Source organism: Trichosurus vulpecula, chromosome 4 (assembly GCF_011100635.1).
Source record: "Trichosurus vulpecula isolate mTriVul1 chromosome 4, mTriVul1.pri, whole genome shotgun sequence".
In the NCBI taxonomy this organism is placed as follows: domain Eukaryota; kingdom Metazoa; phylum Chordata; class Mammalia; order Diprotodontia; family Phalangeridae; genus Trichosurus; species Trichosurus vulpecula.
The window spans coordinates 30,872,961-30,895,810 of record NC_050576.1 but is presented as its reverse complement, the minus strand read 5'-3'; the positions used below and the strand labels follow the sequence as shown (position 1 = coordinate 30,895,810).

Genomic DNA, 22,850 nt, shown 5'->3' with positions numbered 1-22,850 from the left:
ACTTCAGAAAAAACTAGACAGACTTACACGAACTGATGCACAATGAGGTGAACAGAACCAGGAAAATGCCACACAGTAACAGCAATGTTGTCTGATGAAGAATTGAGGACATAACTATTCTCAGCAATATAATAATCCAAGAGATTCCCAAAGGACTAATTACAAAGTATACTATCTGCCTCTAGAGAAAAAACTTATATTGACTGAATATAGGCGGAAGCATGCTATTTTTTCATTTTATTTATTTTTATTTTTTTCCCTTTATTTGAATCTTCTCATACAAAATTACTAATGTGGAAATATTATACATAATTGCACATGTATAACCTATATCTGATTTTAAAAAACTGTTAATCTCAATATGGCAGTGAATTAAGATATGGGGTAGGAAAAGAGAAAAAGAAGGGTTGGGAGAGGCAAGGGACGGATAGAATTTAGAACTCAAAACTTTAAATAAAAATGCTTAAAAATCAAAAAAAGAAAATGTGGGGTCACCTTGTCATGGCAACAGAGAATGGCAAAGAAAGCCCAAGGTGCAGGAAGTAGGGGAAGGCATCCCTTCCCTCTGTGGAGCTTTGCCTTATTATTCAATCACTGGGGAACTGAGGCAGAACGCAGCCCTTGTTGGACTTGACAAGGCACCTGAGAGACACTCAAGCTGTCAAGTTCATAGGCCTATGATCAGTCTGGTAAGGGGCCTCCCTCAGACTCAAGGCCCTGTGATCTCAAGATGCTTTTTCAGTCTTTCCTTCTGGTCAGATCACTAACAATGCACTGGTGAGCCCAAGGCCACATGGGGACATTAGTAGGGCTTGTTCAAAGTTCTTTGTTTGTGGCTTCCTGGAAACCTTATCCCTCTCCAACCTACTCTCACCAGACAAGGGGTTCTTAACTTGACACTGTAGGTAGATTTCAGGGAGTCTGTGAATTTGGATGGAAAATAAATCCCACATTTACTTTATTTTCACTAGCCTCTTTCTAAAATTTAGCATTTTCTTCAATTATCTTTAAGAACAAGCATTCTGAGAAGGGGTCCAAGATTTCACCAGACTACCAAAAGAGTCCATGGCACCATGGCACAGTCTAGAGCCCCACTCTCACCTGTGAGGTCCCTGAGAGCAGGGATTGTTGTTTCTCTCATCTCTGGGCTCCTAGCACAGAGCCCAGGTCCCTGCACACAGGAGCTGGGCCAAATTCAAAGTCACTCCAGGGCTCAGTTCCTTCAACTGGGAAATGAGGGCCTTAGAGCACAGGACAGATAAGGCCCCTCAGAGGAAAGAAAAGCAAGTCATTTCCAAGTTTCATGGGTTGGTGCAATACTTGTGTCTCTCAGGGGACCTGGACTTCTTCTTGGACGATCTTGTTGGCCCTCTGATTTGCATCCGACCACCACATCAAGAGCCCACATCAAGGCTTCACTTTACCCAAGTCAGCTGAACATGGTTCCTAGTCTGATGTAGTTGCCCTTCAAGGTTTACAAAGCATTTTCCTGTGTCTTCCCATGAGGTACCATCCCATAAGGTGCCTTCAACCCACAAACCCAGACGTCAGCCTGGAGGAGCATCTCGTAAGCCCTGCTCAGGCTATACTGAAGGCCTGAGCCATTCCAGAGCCTCTAGCTGCTCCTCAAATCGGACACTGCACCTGAGGCTCTGTGCTCTGGTCCTAGCTGGCCCCCCCATGCTTGAGACCCTTCCTCCTTCCTCCCCTTGGCCCCTGATGATCCTCTACTACCTACTTGTAGCTTTTCTGCATTCCCTACTTTACAGAGATGGGAAGGAAGCCCTTTCCAAACCCTGAAGTTCTAGGCATGGGCTCTCTTAACTGAGTCTTTCTTTGGGGCAGCCTGCCAGCTGCACAAGGTAGGATGACAATGGAGAAGATACCCGCTTCTTCCTCTTCCTCCTCTCAGCCGCCACCAGCTGATTCCTAAGAAAGGAGCCCTCTCCGTTACCTCCCACTGAATAGCAAGCTTTTATTCCAATCACATTTGATTAAATTGAATCAAGCTGTCAGACACCCACAACAACTGCTTTACCCAAAGAAATACCAGAAGTGGGAAGCGGGCAGGGAGCAAACAAGAAAGGGGCATGAGATCTGTCAATAGGAAGGGAAGCAGACACACAGAGAGAAGCATGGAGCCACAGAAGCTTTTAAACTAAACCATTACCTGGAGGCCCCGACACTTCCTTGGGCTGATCAGGCATTCTGTGATCACAGAGGTGGTAGAAAATTCCAGCTTTGGAGCAAGTCCCTGAGGAGAGGAAAAAATAAGTGGTAATTTATCCACATTGGGATCTTTACAAGATAAAGATATCAAAGCTACACTAAATGTAAATGCCTTTCCTTTGTTCATTTCAGCCTTTATTTGAGATCACTGTAAAAGGCAGAACTTTTCTATGTCCAAATGTCAGCAAGACAACACTGGCTCAGCTGAGTTCGTGATGACAGATGATTCCAGGGCTTCGGGAAAACAATTAAAGGTCTGTTTTTTTCAATTCAATACATCCTGCTGTCATCCATTTTTAGGGTGTTTCCTTACAGCCAAGTATGTGAGAAGGGTGTCTGAGGAACTTCTGGCATGGAGGTTCAGACAGCTGGAGGACTTATCCCTGGCAGCCCACAATGGCCACTGTCTGAGGCCACTGCCCCTAGGCTGGCTGCAGTACTCCTGAGACAGCAGAGGGGACCCAGGCTGCCAAGGCTCCCCTCCCACCCATCCTGGAAGGTCCAGCTCCTCCTACACCACTTCCTCTAGGCAGCCAGCCCTGATGCCTCACACACACTTCCCATGTATAAAACTGTTTATATCCCTCTCGCTTTTCGTCTAATATTTGGTCCCCCAAGTGTAATCTTTATAAGGGCAAGGACGCTGCCTTGTCAAAACTCAGCATCTCCCACAAACAGTAATCCAAACAGAGTACACCCTTAAACATTTGGTGAATGGATGGCTACAGCACTGAAGGCTGAAAGCAGCTTCCCCTAATCTTGGTGATGAGCACTTTGGCTATGGCTAAAGGTTTTCAGTCACTGCCCAGCCCCCTTTTAGGTTTAGCTCCAATGCATCTTTCCAGCCTCATCACATATGCATTCCCCTGAGGTATGCTCTGTCCTCCCCCAGTCAAAACCGCCTCCTCCCAGCCTCCCAGAACGCCTCCCCAATCCCCATGCTCATGCAGTATGGCCTCTCACCCACACTGCTCTCAGCACTCAGCCTGACCCCTCTCCTGGGCACATAGAAAGCCAATGTTAGTGGGCTCATTGCTATTTCATTACTGTACAGGAAAGGAAACACGCCCCAGGCCTCAATAAACTCAGCCCCCACAAATCCGGTCCTTCTCTCAGAGGGTGGAACAATAGAGCACCTAGGTGATAGACTCAGAGTCCAGCCAGAACCTGGTTTTGAATCTCACCTGCTACACTTTGGTGACAATGGCATTTAACCTTCTCTGAGTCTCCGTTTCCAAGTTGAAAAATGGGGGTACTAATTCTATCACTATCTAATTCTGGGGGTTAATGCTGATCATATGACACAATATAGAGAAATACCAGCTATAGTTAGAAAAAAATTTCTTATCCTGCCAGGATGTCAGATGTCATTGGGGTTCTTCCCTGCACACTTTTGTCAACAGCAGAACATGGGTTCAGTACCCTCCTCCCCAACAAAAAAAATCACCAAACTGCAGGATGTTATTACTGGAAGGGGGCCACAGAGGCATCGAGTTCTGTGAAGGCTTCTACTCTCCCGCGCTCACCCACTTCATGGTATCCCCACTCCTCAGCCTAAGGGATCATGACGGCCATCTGGTATAGCACAACAGAATCTCCACTACACGTTTATTCCCAGTAAGTGTCTAGCTTCTACCTGAAGACTTCTCCACTTCCCCAAATGGCCCACTGCACTCTGGGAAAGCTCCTGATAACAAGCATCAATCTGCCACTGCAATTCTTCCCCCATTGCTCAGCAGAATATGCCCAAGGCCTTCTCCATATGGCGGATCTTCAAGTACTTGATGACATCTGCCATGGTGTCCTTGTCCTTGCATCTTCTCTTCCCCAAGCAAAACATGCCCGGTTGCTTCAGCTGATCCTCAGATATCATGAGCTTGAGGCCCTTTACCAGTCCGGTTATCCACCTTTAGATGCTCTCCAGTTTACTGATGTCCTTCTGAGATCATGGCGCCCAAAGTCAAATGGAACACTCCAGTAGCACGTGCACTGGAGCCCATTCTCCCAGCCTCCCTGGGGCTAGGTCGGGTCGGTTCCCAAAATATCTACTACTACTGCTGCTGCTGCTGCTGCTACTGCTACTACAACCAGCACTGTTCCTGCTGCTGCCACCACTACAACTAGAACTGAGGCTACTACCATTACTACTACTACTGGCACTGCTACTACTACTACTGCTTTCCTTAGAATCTAGAGGCAACAGGGATGGGTGTTATGGGATGGCTTTCTAGAAGTACGGCTCACAAGCCCCCGGCGATCATCAAGAGATACCAGCTTTTCTAGGCTGATACAGGATCCCATAATATGAACAGCTGGCATAAAACACGGCCCCAAAAGCTTTGAGCTCGTCTCCTACTACCCCCTCCAGAATCCAGGGGAAAGTGGGCTTCAGCTTAAAGCACAAGTGGCCAAGGCCTTTCCTCCTCTCATGGCTTCTTCCCTCCCGACGCTTCCTTTGGGCTCCAAGGAGCTTTCTGCTCTCCTCAATGTGAAGAGGCCTATGGGGAGTCCAAAATCTTCTGACCTTTCAGAGGTCACGAGGTGATCCTTGGGTCAAAGACTCAGGGAGGTGGCAAAGGTTCCTCCCCCTCTCTCCACATGCACAAACGATTCCCTCTTAGAAACTTGGCTGGAGTAACTCCCCACTGAGCTGGCCTGACCCTGACATGTCCCACTCAAACTGGCTCACTGGGGCACCCACCCATACTCTCCTGCCATTCAAAGTGATTAACAACTGTCTGCACCTAGTTTAATGCCTTTTATTAAGTAACTGATTCAACTACATGCAGGCAGGCAGACAGGCAGCAGACATTCACTAAATGTTTACTATGTACCACACTGCACCACTGGGCTAAGCCTGAGGATACAAATACAAATGGGACAAAGTGTTTGAATCGATATGGTGTGGGCCTACTCGGGATCTTTTTAGCTACATTCATGGAGAAAGGATGATTGACTCCTGCCTCTCTAGCTGGAAACTAAGCCCCTCCCTCCAAAGTCAGCCAGAAGGCATGAGTGTTTTAAAAGCCCCATAGCCTTTGTAGAAGGACTGCTGTCCAGCTATGGCTCCCCCATCTTCTCAGTGGAGCTGACATTTTTGTACCCATTAGGTTTAGTCCTATGGAATTTCATCTTGCTGTATTTAGCCCAACGTCATCCTTGGCCAAGATCCTTTTGGATGTGATTCTGTCACTCCATGTGCCAGTTATGTAGGAGCCAATCGATCAGCTGCCAAATCTTGCCACTCTGCCTCCCCACTGCACCATTCTCTCCACTAATACAGTCAAGGCTCAAGGCACAGGGTCAGGCCTTCATCATCAGCTGCTTGCCGATCTGAGCAGCCCCACCCCAAGTCAATCCTCTGGGTGCTACCAAAATGATTTTCCTTTATCAGAGACCTGACCATGTTACTCCCCTCCTCAGCCACCTTCAGGGGCTCTCACTTGTGTCCATTCATCTCTAAAGCCCTTCACAACCTAGTTCAAATGTCTCTTTCTGGTCTCACTGGACATTAGTCCTCCTCCTCCACTCAGCAATCCAGCTGCATCGGCCTACTTGCTGCTCCACACATCTCCTACCTCCACCCCTTTGTACCAGCTGGAACCCTCCTCTCTCACCTGGGTGACCCTCCTCGCTCCCATCCTGGGCCACCAAGAATCCCCCTCTTCCAGACAAAGCTCAAGCAGCATCTTTCACCTGATGTCCCTCCCCATCCCACTGCTAGTGCCCTTCCTCCCAAATGACCTTGGATTTATCTGTATTTATGCTCTTCATCTTTATTCTGGGCTTATGTTTTACTTGTTGTCTCCCTCATTACACTATAAGCTCCTAGAGAGTAAGGATCATTTCATTCTTTATATTTGTATTGGCACCTCTTGGCATAGTGTCTAGCACATGGTAGGCACTTAAACGTACCTTATGTGGTGGTGGCTGATTAGTTACTTGAGTGAAAGTTAGAGCTGGCTCCAGCCTACCTGGGGTAGAGGAGTGAGTCCATCCCACCAGCTCTCCTGCCTCTCTCCAGAAGAAGAGAAATGCATTTCCTTTGAGCACCAGGTTCCTCCCTGTCAGGGAAAAGGCCAATCCATCATGTTTCTAGCCTGGTCTCATGCCTTGGGAGAAGGGGAGTAACACTATTCCTTCAGCTTCAAGCACCTACCCCCTCACCTGACTCTACCCTAAGACCCAGCACATGTGGACAAGGAAAATCTACCTGAACTGATTCCTCAATGACAAACTTCCTACTGATCATCCCTTCCCCACACCAAAGATTCTGAACCTCCAGCTGTCAATCAAACCTGTTCATTATCTCCTATTGCCCAGTCCTTATTCCCACTGCCCTCTGCCTCCTGCCCCCTTAAGGTCCCACTCCAAAGCCAAGCATCCCCTTCCACTATGCTCTATGGAATGCCTGGCCCATAAGTAACGAGATTTTCATCTTAAATCTTTTCACTTCTAACTCCATCTTCTGGCTCCCTCCCAATGTCACAGATTCTTGGGTGTCTCTATGCAGAACTTTCACTAATATACCCAACTCACTGGTGGAGGTGGGGTTGGGTTGGAATGCTCCTTGCCTCTCACTGCCATTTCCAGGTTTTCCCTCTACTGCATCACCCGGGACCTCTTCTCCTTTAGGGCTCATTCAGGGATACTTACTACCCAGTCGAAATTCTGGTAGCTGTTCTCTGCCAGCTTCCAAGGCACTTTGCTTCTTTCTTTAATGAATTCAGTGTCTGGCTCACAGTTTTTCTCTCCTCCCTAGCTCCTGCCATAATACCAGGTGACTTCAACATATATATGGCTACCCCCTCAAACACTCTAACCTCCCGTTTTGTCAACATCCATTTTCAATGAATTTCCGCTCCACCTCAGCCACACACAGAGATGATCATACACTTAATCTTGCTATTACCCACAAATGTACTAATTCCACATTTGTGCACTTTGAAATTCACTTATCTGATCAAAATCTATTAGCATTCCATCTCTCCCTCTGCCTTGCAATCCTAAACCATGTTCTTCCACACCATGACCTTCAATCCCTGAGTTCTTTCCCAGGCTATTACACTTGACCTGGCTACACTCCCTTCCATTCCTCATCTGCCAACCCTCAGCCTTATTTCATCCCATCATCCATGTTTTTGCTCCAACACACGTGCTGCTGAATGACAACTGGGTCCACTACAAATCTGTTAATATCATCTCCACTGGGCTCTCAGCTCAGCAAGGCAAATGTTTTATGCCTTCCTGAAGTGATTCAATCTTACCCAGCACTGCAGCTTTTCCTAAATTTGTCACGTCTCCTCAAGCATCCCATGCCTGCCCCACCCACTCTCTCAGCTGAGAACCTTGCCTCCTATTTCACTGAAAAAATGGAGGCCATTGGCCACGAGCTGCCTCTTCTCCCCTCCTCCTCATCTTACATTACTCAGACGCCTTCTGCCACAATTTCCGTCTCACGTGAGCCAAGGCAAACACTCTCTTAATGCTCTGCAGTCTAGGTTCTGAACTCATCATGCCAATGAAACTTCTCTCTCCAAAATTACCAACCATCTCAACTGCCAAATCTCATGGCCTATTCTCCATCCTCATTCTCCTTGACCTCTCGGCAGTCTCTGACACTCTCCCCCTTGGTACTCTTCCCTAGGTTTGTGTGATACGGCTCTCTCCTGTTCTCCTCCAACCTGTCTGACTGCTCCTTCTCAGCCTCATTTGCTAGAGCTTCATCCAGGTGACTCCTGCTGTTGGTGTCCCACAGGATTCTGTCCTAGGCATCTTTCCTTCTCCCTCTATACTATTTCATTTGATGGATCTTTTCACCTCCTATGGACTGAATGATCATCTCTATGCTGATGACTCTGTTCTATTTGTCCAGCTCTCACCTCTTTCCTGACCTTGAGTCTTGTATCTCCATCTGCCTGCTGGACATCCCAAACTGTATGGCCCACAGATATCTTAAGCTCAACACCTTCAAGACTGAACTCACTACCTCTCCCCTAAAGGTCATTTCTTAACTTCCCAAGCTCATGCCTAAATATTCTACTTGAATCTTCATTCTTTCTCACCCCACCCCCCAATATACCCAATCTGTTCTTAAGGCCTACCGAGTATGTCCTGATAACACATCTTGAATACACTACCTTATTCTCCTATGACACTACCACTGCCATGTTGTGGTCCTTAAATCTGGCCTGAGCCAGGGTTTGCTGGCTGGTCTCCCGGATCCTCCAATCCATTCCCCACTCAGCCGTCAAAGTAATAATCCTCCTAAAGTACAGCTATGACCCTGGACTCAATCAATTCCAGTGGCTCCCTATTGCCTCCAGGGTCACCTATAAAATGCTCATTTTGTCCTTTGAAGCCCTCCTAGGGACAATGGCCTCCTGGCTTTTCCACAAACAAGACAATCCATCTCTTAGCTCCAAGCATTTTTTCCACCTATCTCCAATGCTTGGGATGTTCTCCCTGATCCTCAGCCTACTCCAACTACTGATCTCCCTGGCTTCCTCTAAGTCCCAACCAAAACACCATCTTCTACAGAAGCCCTCTAAATAATAGTACTTTCTGTCTCTCTTGATAATTTTCTATTTATCCGGTAGGTAGCTTGTTCATACATTTGTGTCTGCTTGTTGTCTCCCCCACTGTGATAGAATCCTAACAGAGCTGCCCCCAGCCCCAATATTCAAACTTCATTATAGGCCCCACTGGATAGCAGGGCCACTGTACCTACCTAGCTCCCCCCACAATATCCTAACTTCTTCATATAGGCCTCACTGCTCGCTAGAACAACATGTGCGGCCATGAACTCATAGTTCTCACAGAAATGGCAGGCATGTCCACATGATGGGATCCCAGCCACTGCCCCCAGACCCATTCCTCATATTGTTTCCACAGAAACAAGTGTGTCCATGCACTAAACCTCAGCCACATTATCCTTGACCAGACAAGACCACAATAGCTAGCCAATCAGAAGATAGCACTACCAGGATATAAAGCAGGATGTTTGACCACCAAACCACAGAAGGGGCCCACCCTACGATAGCACCTGCACAGTAATAGTAAAGAACTGAGCTAGAGTGAACTTATGATGTAGAGAGGCTTATTATAATATCATTACCATATACATTACCATATACATTACCATACATACCCCCTAAATGGGTTTTTCTGTCTGCATTATGAGTAACCGCATGCACAGTTCCACTGAGGCTGGGACCCCTCCTCCATTACCTAATCCCTTAACAAACTCTTCCTGCCTTTTTAATATTAATTATATTCATATATTCCATGTAAATTTTGATTGTGTAATCAGCATCATACTCTCTACAAAATTGTATGTCTTGCCTTACTGAAGTTGCCAATTCCTCTGAGGAACTTAAACAGCTTCATCAGAGGCGTCAATATCAATAAATGCCTATGCTTGGATTAGAGTTGGTCCAACTGAATTCTTTGAGACGGTTCCACCATAACACATCATGAAACCACAACAGTTTTTGGCATCCCTTGGTTGGCAGAGCCTAAACCCCAACAATTAGATTGTGAGTTCTCTGAGGGCAGGGACTGTCTTTTGTATCCCCAGCACTTAGCACAGTGCCCAGCACAAAGTTGGCACTTAATAAATGACTAATGACTACTGACTATTGAATTCAATAACCTGCCCCCCTCACTTTTCCAACTTCTTACACCTTACATCTCCCACTCCCTCCCCATATACATGGGCTCTACTATCCATTCGGACTGGCCTCCTTACCATTCTTCAAACCAAACATTCCATTTTCTGACTCCAGGCCATCCCTCATGCCTGGAATGCTTCTCTTCCTCATCTCCATCTCTTGGCTTCCCAGGCTTCCTTCAAATCTCAGCTAAAATCCCACCTTCTAGAGGAAGCTTTCCTGACCCCCCTTAATTCCAGTGCCTTCCCTATTTTATCCTGTATACAGCTGGTTTATACATAGTTGTTTGTAATGGCAGACATACATGTCTCTCTTATTAGACTGGGCAGTTTGAGAGGAAGGATCATCTTTTGCTTTTCTTTAGATTCCCAGCAATTAACAGAGTGCCCAGACTGTCTTCTTCAGTCATGTCTGACTCTTCCTGACCCTGTGTGGGGTTCTCTTGGCAAAGATATTGGAATGGCTTGCCATTTCCTTCTCCAGTGGATTAAGGCAACAGAGACTAAGTGACTTGCCCAGGGTCACACAGCTGCATATAGTAGTAGTTTAATAAATGTTTAATGACTGACTGACTCCTCCATTCGGTATTGATACAGTTCAATTCCTCCAGCAGCATGTCGACTTGTTGGACACAGGACAAGGATCTCAAATTTAAAGTACAAACAGCCAAATTAGTGTTTAACAATTGTTGAGAAACTATCATTTTGGGGAACTTGGCCAGCACCATTACAAAAATGAAAGGGAATCACAGCCAATTAATTTTGTTCCATATTCTTGGAGCCATAGTTTTTGTTCCACAGATTTCCAGGGCCAAAGACTTTACCAGCTGTGGCCCTCCGACCGATGGCGAGCCTCCCTCCACACTCAGGCTGGTTCTCAGACAGCAGAGACAATGCTTGAAATCTTTTCAGTTTGGACAAAACTTCCAGAGTCCAGACTTCCTTGTCATAGGTTCTCAGAACCCAGGCTCGTATCCCCACCCACAAAAGGTAGTGCAGAAGTATTTTATGGAGGTACAGAGATGGCAAACAATAGAAAGAGGCGTTTAGGCTTGGGACAGCTCCACATTCTTTTTCTTGTCTTTTCTTCTTTTTCTGAATTTATACGAAATTTTCCATGGAGTCATCCTCTCATATCTCATTGGGGGCAAGAAGGTGATTCTGAGCCACCAAAGACAATGTCAGGAGAGAATCTATGAACTCACAGGGTAGGTTATGACCACACTACAATGAGGCACTGGAGGGACAATGTAATTGCTTGCCAATAAGCTGATGAGGCCTTCACATCTCAGTGATTCTGAACCCCTAAAGGTCATCATCCAAACCCCATTCCCCACCCCTACCTTATTCCCATCCCCCTCAAACCTCCCACCCTGAAATTCCAACTAAACACCACCCAGCCTTTCCAGTGTGCTGTCTGAAATGCCTGTTTTCATGGGCAACAAACTTCCCTTCATCCTAAATCTTTTCCTCTCCCACTCCTTCCATCTACTAATTATTACTGAAACCTGGCTCCCTTCTGATGAGTCTCCCAGGCTACCCCTTCTAATATTGGCTGCACCATCACTCATTTCTTTCAGCTCAGTAGTCAAGGTGGGGATGATGGAATACTCCTTGTTTCCCATTGATACTTCTAGTTTCTCCCCCTACCTCCATCATTCAGTTACTTCTCCCCTTTTGAGATTCATGCTGTTCACTTCTTCTACCCAGTCAAACTCCTAGTAGCTGTGGACACTCTCCTTCCTTCATTAGTGAGTTTACTTCATGGCCTACAATTTTTCTCTCCTCAACTCCTACTCTCATACTTGGGGACTTTATCTCTGTGGATTTTAGCCCAACAGAAAAATAAAACAAACTAATTCTAAGCAGTCAATCAAAGGGTCAGTCAATAAGCATTTATTAAGTGCTTACTTAAAGCCAGGTACTGTATGTGCTAAGCACTGGGCATACAAAAAGACAAAAGACAATCCCTACCCTCAAGGAGTTCACAATCTAATGGAGAAGACAAGAAGCCAACAACTATGTACAGACAAGCCACATACAGGATAAATAGGAAGTAATCAACAGAGGGAAGGCACTAGAATTAAGAGAGGTTGGGGAAGGCTTCCTGTAGAAGGTAGGCAGGACTTTAGCTGAGACTTGAAGGAAGTCAGGGAAACCAGTAGCTGGAGATGAGATAGAAGAGCACTCCAGGCACGGGAAACAGCCAGGAAAAATGCCCCGAAATGAGAGATAGAGTGCCTTGTTTGAGATTGGGCAAGGAGGACAGTGTCACTAGATCAAAAAGTACATGGGGGAGCATAGGATATAAGAAGACTGGAAAGGTTGCAGGGAAAGGGCTGCTGCTGAAGGACCCTGAACACCAAACAGAGGGTTTTTGTATTTGATCCTGGAGGCGATAAGGAGCCACTGGAGTTTACTGAGTAGAGGGAGTGACATGGTGTGACTGGAGTTTACTGAGTGGGGGAAGTGATCTGTGCTTCAGGAAAATCCCTTTGGTGGACAAAAGAGGCAAGCTGTTGTGGTAGGTGCAGGGTTCCCTATCATTGGAGCACTTCTCCTAGAGTCTGGATAACCAACTGATTCTAAGTTTTGGAGAGGAGATCCCTGCTCACACAAAGTTGGCATTAGAGGCTCTTCCAACTCAAACATTCTAGGATACTTAGTGGAGTAGAAAGAGAGGCTCTAACTACTCTATAAAAACAAACAAGGAAAAAATCAAAGCTCTAAACATACCTAAAGTCGCACAGAAGAAATCCACTTGAATTGCATGGCCAATCCACCAAGCAAGGCAGAATGGCATGTGAAAAGTCATTGTGAGTGAGTGACGTGAGACACATGTTAGAGGAATATCCAGCTGACACATCAGGAAAAGTAACCACCGTAGTCGGAGGAGAAAAGGAAGAAGCTTCTCACAGAGAAGGCCAGGCTGGCTTCACATTCTGCCTGTATTTGTATACTGCCAGTGACATTTAACTGGAGATATGAACGATCAAGGGCACATTCTCATTAAATGGTTGGATCCTGTATATTCTCCAGCTACCAAGTTAGGTTTGTTAATCAGACCCACTTTATTAGCGATTGTCTGAACTTCACAAGAGTAGGTCTGCTGTTCCTATCATTAATTTTATGAAAAAGCACACCTTTAGGGGATGCAAAGCAATAATATAACCTGCCTTCCAGTAAAAATACACTGTTCTGCTACTAATAATAGAATTGGGGTATAATGGAAGCAAGCAATGGCTTTGGAGCAGAGCTGTCAAACACAAGGCCTTCAGGCTTCACACGGCCCAAAACACACCCAAGTGAGGCTCAAAGCAGATTACAATGTAACCAGAAAATATTCAACAAAAGAAATCAAACTACAATAAAGCATAGATAATGTCACACTTTAAAACTAAGTCAATAGGCAGCATGGTTTAGTGGACCTCATTTCTATGTGACTGTAACACCGCTGGTTCAGCCATACACTTGCCAAGCTGAGACTCAAAAAAGTTGTGAGTCATAAAAGTCACAGACTGCAAAGTCAGAAGGACCTCAGTGGTCATCCAGTCAAAATTTTGTCTAAAAAAAGGATTCCCCCATAAGTTATTCCAAAAGAGGTTGCTCAGTCTTTGCTTGAAGACCTCCAAAATATAGGGAAGCCTACACCTCTTGAGGCCAACCATTCCACTTGTGGGTGAGGCTAACTTGGGCTCTTTTCAGGTTCTGCCCATGGCATCTAGGGTCACCTACAGAACTACGAAAGAAAGGCTCCACTCCTCTCCCCCACGACAGCCCATCCAGGATTTGCAGGGAACTCTTCCAATTCCCCTTGGATCTTTGCTGGATAACCTCAGAGTAAAGCCACTAGTCCCTTCTCCAGGGCTCCCTTTTGTTTTTCCAGATAAAGCTGGGAAGATTTATATGAACCAATGCAGAGCAAAATGGGAAGAACCAAGAGAACAATTTAGACAACTCCAACATTGTCAAGGAAATTACTTTTGAAAGACTTAAGAATTCTGGTCAGTGTAATAACCAATCATAAACAACTTCATGGAAAGATAATGAAGCATGCTTCCCACCTCTCAGCAGATAAGTGACCAGCCACAAGTATAGAATATATACTTAGACCAGGCCAATGTGTGGATTTCTTTTGCTTGAATGTTACTCCAAACTTGGACTCTTCCCTGATTGTCTGGTTCTTCCCAGTACAATCATTTTAATAAGGACACCAAGGCTAACCATGTATTCCTTCTTCTCCAAGCTCTACTGCTGACCTGCTTACTCTCTGGACTTTCTCTCCCCATTCCCACTTTTCTAACTAACATTTTTTTTCCAATTACACATAAAAACAATTTTTAGCATTGATTTTTTAAAACTTTGAGTTCTAAATTCTCTCCCTCTCTTCCTCCCCTCCCCCTTCATGTGAAGGCAAGCAATTTGATATAGTTTATACCTATATCTACTGTGAATAATTTAGACTCCACCAGTTCTTTCTCTGGAGATGGGCAGTACCTTTCACCTTAAGTCCCTCAGAATTGTCTTGGATCATTGTATTGCTGAGAATAGCTAAATTATTCACAGTAGATCATCATACGATATTGCTGTTACTGTATACAATGTTCTCCTGGTTCTGCTCGTTTTATCTTGTATCACTTCATGTAAGTCTTCCCAGGTTTTTCTGAGAGCATCCTACTCGTCATTTCTTAAAGCACAATAGTATTCTATCACATTAATATGCCACAACTTGTTCAGCCATTCCCCAATTGATAGACATCCCCTCAATTTCCAATTCTTTACTTTCTTTACTTTTCTTAGGGGCTTTTTGTCTGTGTTTTCTTTCACAGAATGACCTACATGGAAATGTGTTTTGCATCACTATACATGTATAATTTATGTCAAATTGCTTGCTTTCTCGATGCCTGGGGTGGGGAGGAGAGAGAGGAAGGAATTTAGAACTCAAAATTTGATAAAAGAATGTTAAACTTGTTTTTACATACAATTGGTTAAAGAAATATATAATACTAAAAAGAAAAAAACTAAAAAAAATCTTGCTTGTCATTTCTTATAGCACGATAGTATTCCATCACAAGCATATACCACAGTTTGTTCAGCCATTCCTCAATTGATAGACATCACCTCAATTTCTTTTTTTTTATGCTAAGGTTTTTTTTTTTGATTTAATATATTTAGTTTTCAGCATTGATTTTCACAAGAGTTTAAATTACAAATTTTCTCCCCATTTCTACCCTCCCCCACCCTCCAAGATGGTGTATATTCTGGTTGCCCTGTTCCCCAGTCAGCCCTCCCTTCTGTCACCCCACTCTCCTCCCATCCCCTTTTCCCTTCCTTTCTTGTAGGGCAAGATAAAGTTCTATGCCCCATTGCCTGTGTATCTTATTTTCTAGTTGCATGCAAAAACTTTTTTTTCTGTTTTTGAACATCTGTTTTTAAAACTTTGAGTTCCAAATTCTCTTTCCTCTTCCCTTTCCACCCACCCTCCCTAAGAAATCAAGCAATTGAACATAGGCCACATGTGTATCATTATGTATAACCCTTCCACAATACTCATGTTGTGAAAGACTACCTATATTTTGCTCCTTCCTAACCTATCCCGCTTTATTGAATTTTCTTCCTTGACCCTGTCCCCTTTCGAAGGTGTTAGTTTTTGATTACCTCCACTCCCATCTGCCGTCCCTTCTATCATCCCCCCCTTTTTTATCTTCTTCCTTCTTCTTTCCTGTGGGGTAAGATACCCAATAGAGTATGTATGGTATTCCCTCCTCAAGTCAAATCTAATGAGAGCAAGATTCACTCATTCCCCCCTCACCTGCCTTCTCTTCTCTTCCTGCAGAACTGCTTTTTCTTGCCACATTTATGGGAGATAATTTACCCCATTCTATCTCTCCCTATCTCCCTCTCTCAATATATTCCTCTCTCATCCCTTAATTTGATTTTATTTCTTTTAGATATCTTCCCTTCAACTCACCCCGTGCTCGCTCTCTCTCTCTCTCTCTCTCTCTCTCTCTCTCTCTCTATATATATATATATATATATATATATATATATACACACACACACACATACATATATACATACATACACATTCACTTATACATGTATATACATAAACATATATACATATATGCATATTCCCTTCAGCCACCCTAATACTGAGGTCTCATGAATCATACACATCATCTTTCCATGTAGGAATGTAAACAAAACAGTTCAACTTTAGTAAGTCCCTTGCAATTTCTTTTTCTTGTTCTTTTTCTTGATTACCTTTTCATGCTTCTCTTGATTCTTGTGTTTGAAAGTCAAATTTTCTATTCAGCTCTGGTCTTTTCACTGAGAAAGCTTGAAAGTCCTCTATTTTATTGAAAATCCATATTTTGCCTTGGAGCATGATACTCAGTTTTGCTGGGTAGGTGATTCTTGGTTTTAATCCTAGCTCCATTGACCTCCAGAATATTGTATTCCAAGCCCTTCGATCTCTTAATGTAGAAGCTGCTAGATCTTTGGTTATTCTGATTGTGTTTCCATAATACTTAAATTGTTTCTTTCTAGCTGCTTGCAGTATTTTCTCCTTGATCTGGGAGCTCTGGAATTTGGCGACAATATTCCTAGGAGATTTCTTTTTGGGATCTATTTGAGGAGGCGATCGATGGATTTTTTCAATTTCTATTTTACCCTCTGGCTCTAGAATATCAGGGCAGTTCTCCTTGATAATTTCTTGAAAGATGATATCTAGGCTCTTTTTTTGAACATGGCTTTCAGGTAGTCAAATAATTTTTAAATTATCTCTCCTGGATCTATTTTCCAGGTCAGTGGTTTTTCCAATGAGATATTTCACATTGTCTTCCATGTTTTCATTCCTTTGGTTCTGTTTTATAATATTTTGATTTCTCATCAAGTCACTAGTTCCACTTGCTCCAATCTAATTTTTAAGGTAGTATTTTCTTCGGTGGTGTTTTGGACCTCCTTTTCCATTTGGCTAATTCTGCCTTTCAAGGCATTCTTCTCCTCATTGGCTTTTTGGAGCTCTTTTGCCATTTGAGTTAGTCTGTTTTTTAAGGTGTTGTTTTCTTCAGTATATTTTTCCGTATTTTTTTTGGGTCTCCTTTAGCAAGTCATTGACTTGTTTTTCATGGTTTTCTCACATCCTTCTCATTTCTCTTCCCAATTTTTCCTCTACTTCTCTAACTTGCTTTTCCAAATCCTTTTTGAGCTCTTCCATGGCCTGGGACCAGTTCATGTTTTTCTTGGAGGCTTTTGGTGTAGGCTCTTTGACTTTGTTAACTTCTTCTGTCTGTATGTTTTGGTCTTCTTTGTCACCAAAGAAAGAATCCAAAGTCTGAGACTGAATCTGGGCGAGTTTTCACTGCCTGTCCATATTCCCAGCCAACTAACTTGACCCTTGAATTTTTCAGTGGGGTATGACTGCTTGTAGAGTTTAGAGAACTATGCTCCAAGCCTAGGGGAATGCGCCAGCTCTGCCACACCAGAACTCCTCCTTCCCCAAGAACCCCCAACCCGGACTGGACTTAGATCTTCAGCAGGCTCTTCACTCCTGCTCTGATCCGCCACTTAATTCCTCCCACCAGGTGGGCCTGGGGCCGGAAGCAACTGCAGCTTTACTTCTGTAGCTGCCCCACTTCCTCTGCTCCTGGGGTGGTGGCCGAACTGGGAACTCCTTGTTAAATTCTGTCCCCAGCAGCTTTTGCCACTAATCTTCTCTGTTGTCTTTGGTGTTTGTGGGTTGAGAAGTCTGGTAAGTGCTGCAGCTCTCTGATTCAGGGTGCTAGGCTGCACTCCACCTGGCTCCTGGTCTGGTTGGTCCGTGCCGCTCATGCTAGGCTCTGCTCTGCTCTGCTCCCAGCTCCGTGCAGGATAGACCTCACCCAGAGACCATCCAGGCTGTCCTGGGCTAGAGCCCTGCTTCCCTCTGCTGTTTTGTGGGTTCTACAGTTCTAGAATTGGTTCAGAGCCACTTTTTGTAGGTTTTTGGAGGGACCTGGCAGGGAGCTTATGCTAGTCCCTGCTTTCCATCTGCCATCTTGGCTCCGCCCCCCCATTACCTCAATTTCTAATTCTTTGCCATTACGAAAAGAGCTGATATAAATATATATATGGGTCCTTTTACCATTTTTATGATCTCTTTGTGATACAGACCTAGAAGAGATATTGCAGGGTCAAAGGATATGCACATTTTTATAGCTCTTTGGACACAGTTCCAAACTGCTCTCCAGAATGGTTAGGTCAGTTCACAACTCCACCAACAAGGCATTAGTGTTCCAATTTTCCCACATCTTCTCCAACATTTATCATTTTCCTGTTTTGTCATGTTAGCCAATCTGACAGGTGTGACGTGGTACCTCAGAGTTGTTTTGATTTGCATTCCTCTAATCAATAGTGATTTAGAGCATTTTTTAATATGACTACAGATGGCTTTAATTTTTTCATCTGAAAACTGCCTGTTCATATCCTTTGATCATTTATCAATTGGGGAATGACTTATATTCTTACAAATTTGACTCAGTTCTCTACATATTTTAGAAATGAGGCCTTTATCAGAGACACTAGCTGTAAAAGTTGTTTCCCAGTTTTCTGCTTCTCTCCTAATCTTGGTTGCTTTGGCTTTGTTTGTGCAATGTAATCAGAATCATCCATTTTGCATTTCATAATGTTCTCTATCTTCTTGCTCTCCTACTTTGCTTATAGTACCAGCCTTTAAATCTAAATCTCCAAGAAACTTCTTAGGAGTAACAAGTATCATCTTCTCATGTAGGAATATATAATTTAACCTAATTGAATCCCTTATGATTTCTCTTTCCTGTTTACCTTTTTATGCTTCTCTTGAGTCAGGAATGCTTGAAATCCTCTATTAAATTAAATATCAATTTTGCCCCTGAAGGATTATACTCAGTTTTGCTGGTAGGTAATTGTTGGTTGTAATCCTAGCTCTTTTGGCCTCTGGAATTTCATATTCCAACCCTTCCACTCCCTTAATGTAGAAACTGCTCAATTTTGTATTATCTTCACTGTGGCTCCACTCTTCAACTCATCATTGGTGGTCCTAAAAGCTAGCACACAGAAGTGATCACAGCACTCTCAATATAGTCTGACATGGGCAAAGTAAATGAGCAGGAGGGTTACCTCTTCCCTAGGGCCAGGCCTCACAATGAAACTACTTAAGAACACATGAATTTTCTTGGCTGCCATGTCACCTTGTGTGCTAACTCATGTGGACTAAGTTCCTAAGTCATTCACATCCTCAAAGTCTTTGTGTTTGAACTGTCTACTAATGACTTCTCCCATTTTTATATGTAAGATCCTATTAGACTTCATTTTATTTGATTCAGACCAATATTCCAGCCAGCCAAGATATCTTTGGACCATACTCCTGTCAACCAGTGTGTTAGCTATCCCTCCAAGCTTTCTGTCACCAACAAATTTGATGAGCATGCCACTGATGACTTTATCCAGGTTGCTGATAATAACATCAATTTACAGGGGGCTGAGCAGAGATCCTGGGAGCACTCCCTCAGGGAGCTCCTTCCAAGCTGACATGGAGCCATTAACAACTACTCTTTGAGTCTAGTCTGTTTAGCAATGTCCAAACTTCCCTAACTGCAGGACCTACTATCTAGCACCACATTTTTCCCTCTTTTCCACAAGAACCACATAAACGACTTGGTCAAATGATTTGCTAAAATTTCATTAAGCAGTAATGCTATAAAAAGAGGAAATAAGATTCATCCAATATGATTTGTTCTCTTCCTGTGTGAAGAAATTGAAACAGCATTTACCCTTTCCAATCGTACAGCACGTCTCTGATTTTCTAGGACTTTTCAAATATCACCGAAAATGGCTCAGTTATCCTATCTGCCAAATCCTCCAGGGCCAAGTGGGTGGCTAAGGATGCTCCACTCTCCTCCTCACTCATGTCAGGTATCAGCTCCTTACCAGTCATTCTTGATCTCTCCTCAGTCCAAGGAACGTGCTCTTGAGAGAGGAACAGAAGGAGTTCTGAGCAGCTCTTTCCCTCCTCCATAATCTTGGGTCACCCCATTCTCTGCCCCAAGTGATCAGAACCTAAAACTGCACCAGGAGTTTAGGATGCCACATGGCTTGAAAGGCTTTCATTTTTCATTTGCCCTGAGTGCTCTCTAATGGCCACAGTTTTAGAATTTTAGCACTCCAGACTTGAGCTACTTACTCATATGGGGACAGCACCACATGGCTGTATTCATCCGCTCTTAACTGCCCTCCCTTCCATCTTCTCTTCATGTCTTTGCTATCTCTAATTGCTGAGTTCCATATGCAATCACATCAGCCTCTTTAGGCAAGTTCTCTTCTCCCCCCTCCCTGAAAATGCTTCCCCTGGTGTCTTCAGAAGTTCTTAGCCTTTCATGCTTGATTTGTTTTGGAGAATTGCATCCCAGGAAATCCTCCCTGCCCTTCTCCTGAAGTCTTCAAATTCCGTTACCTCTAAATCTAGACACTATCATACTACTCCAGGAATTCCTCTCTTTTTCTCTATCATAAATTATACAATAGAATGATTATCTCTACCTAAGACTCCCCATTAACCCATGAAGTTCAAATCTTTTATATCACAGACAAGGAAATAGGCTTATTGAGGAGCCATTCAATAACCATTTATCATTTTCCATAAACAGTCAATCATCAGCATTTGTGTGTTTAACTTTTGTGACTTCAAGCATTCACATAACCTTTTAAGGAACTTCACTTTCACTTTTCCATTGGCAACTGTGCGTATTCATGGCTATGGGCAGTAGAGGAAAAAACGGAGAGGTGTGGGCAAGTTTGTGGAGTGGCTGGTGTCCTACTAGGTGCTTCACTGGTCTTGTTCACCCAACTATCTCAAAGAGCTCCCCAGGCACTCGAGGCATATTCTCATCATTTAATTTTAAAACTCAAGTTCTGTGTTGCAATTATGCCCCCAAAGCATAGTATAAGTCCTCTGGGCTCTATGCCCAAGTGCATAAAGTCAGTGATGCACCTTACTGAGAAAATAAAAGGTTCAGATGAATTTGGGTCAGAATGTCTACAGCCACTGTCGACTGTGAGTTTGGTGTTTAATGAATTCCTCATATTTGCAAAAAGGAGGAAAACATGGTACTGTAGATTTCATGTATTATGAAAAGTGAATATTGTCTGAAATCAATTTTTTTATTGAGATGTTAACACAAAAGGTCACAGAATTCTAGGCAATTACTAGTGAGAAAAAAATGTACATTTTACCATTTTTAATTTTTATGGGTTATTTCATGGTTATTAAGTTAGGAAAAGTGTACCTTATCAGAATTAATGTTTTATTGTAAAGAATTATGTGCAGAAACATGCATTTTCAGCAATCTCTAGTGAAATATTACAGCTTTTGGTGGTCACAGAAACCTAACCTGCTATATTTCCCTTAGGTTCAATGTATCAACATTTGCATTTTTTACTTTTACACTGTTTTCTAGGAATGTTACCCTTGCAAAAGCTGAACATTAACTATATTTCTGTAACCTAAAACAAAACAAAATAAACCCAAAGAGACAGAAATATGGCCAAATCTGTAGTGACTGAAGTTGAATTCACAAGAAGACAATCCTGTCATGACAACCATTTCTATAGAACTTTAAGGTTTGCAAAGCACTATATATAGCTCCACATGGATACAGGTATGTATGTGTATGTATGTGTATATGTATAGATACACACATGCATATGAACGCTCATTTGAGGCTCATGAGAACGCTGGGAAGAAGTAGGTGCCATTGCCCCCATGTTACAGATGAAAAAACCTATGAATGGAATCAGCGGAGAGCCTTGCCCGAAGTCCCAGAGCTACTGAGCAGTGTGAGGACAAATCAGAGCTTGAACTTTCCTGATTTGGAGCCCAGCATTCTAGCCTCCAAACCACTCTGCCTCACAACACAAGGTAAAACTTAAATGCTAAAAGCTCCTACTCCTGAGCCCCAGCCCACAACTCCCTGAATGGCCAGCACAAACAGTTAACCTCACAAGTTTGTCTTAGGGTAGATATGAGAACCTAGAGAAGCTAGGTGGTGCCATAGTGCACACAGTGCTGCACCTACAGTCAGAAAGCCTCATCTTCCTGAATTCAAATGTGGTCTCAGACACTTAATAGCTGTGTCACCCTGGCCAAGTCACTTCACCCTGTTCGCCTCATTTTCCTCATCTGTAAAATGAGCTGAAGCAGGAAGTGGCAAGCTACTCCAGTATCTTTGCCAAAAAAACCCCTATGTGATCATGGAGAGTCAGGCATGACTGAAAAACAACTGAACCACAGAGAACCCCTGCCCAGTTACTCTGGGGCACTGAAACTCAAAAAGGCCACACTACATTAAACAAGGATTACACTTGTATTAGATGAAGGAGAATAAGCCACAAATATCCAATGAAAAAGGGAATTCTGTATATTTCCCAGAGAGCAAGAAACTCTAAACTATCTAAAAGAAAATTTTTTTTAAAAAGGGACTAGGAAAGTAATGAGGTCAAAAGTCAGTGCTTTCAAAACATAATTACTGAAGACATATCACAGTGCAGACATCTTAGAACACAAGATAGAGGCTTAAAAAGAAAAAAGTTATTGAGCTCAAAAATACAGGAATGAAAAGAAAATTCAGAAGTGAAGCAAAGATCAATGATTTTCAAAGACATGAAGTCTGAGAAGTGACTAATTTTAAAGACAAGATGCAGAGAGATAATTCAAAAATTACTTGTCTCCTAGAGGAGTAAAATAATAACTAAAAAAAAAATGATTAACATACTCCTGAGGGTTGGTGGGAGGATTGCCCAGAAACTTTGAAAACAGACAACAAAGTACTAACTGATTCATTCTACAGACCGCCACCTGAGGAAAAGCTCTAGGTTTAAAACCCTGAGATACAGAATGGTTAAATTTCACAACTTTAATACCAAAATGAGG

General features: G+C 43.4%; 1 protein-coding gene across 1 annotated transcript in view; it reads right to left on the bottom strand.

Annotated features, from left to right (window-relative positions):
- The window catches only part of SPATA6 (spermatogenesis associated 6), a 127,286-nt gene that overhangs the window by 61,228 nt on the left and 43,208 nt on the right, over window positions 1-22,850 (bottom strand). The window contains exon 6 of the mRNA XM_036755449.1: window positions 2,171-2,254. Within this exon, the coding sequence (XP_036611344.1) occupies window positions 2,171-2,254 (84 nt within the window). The remainder of the gene's footprint in view (window positions 1-2,170; window positions 2,255-22,850) is intronic.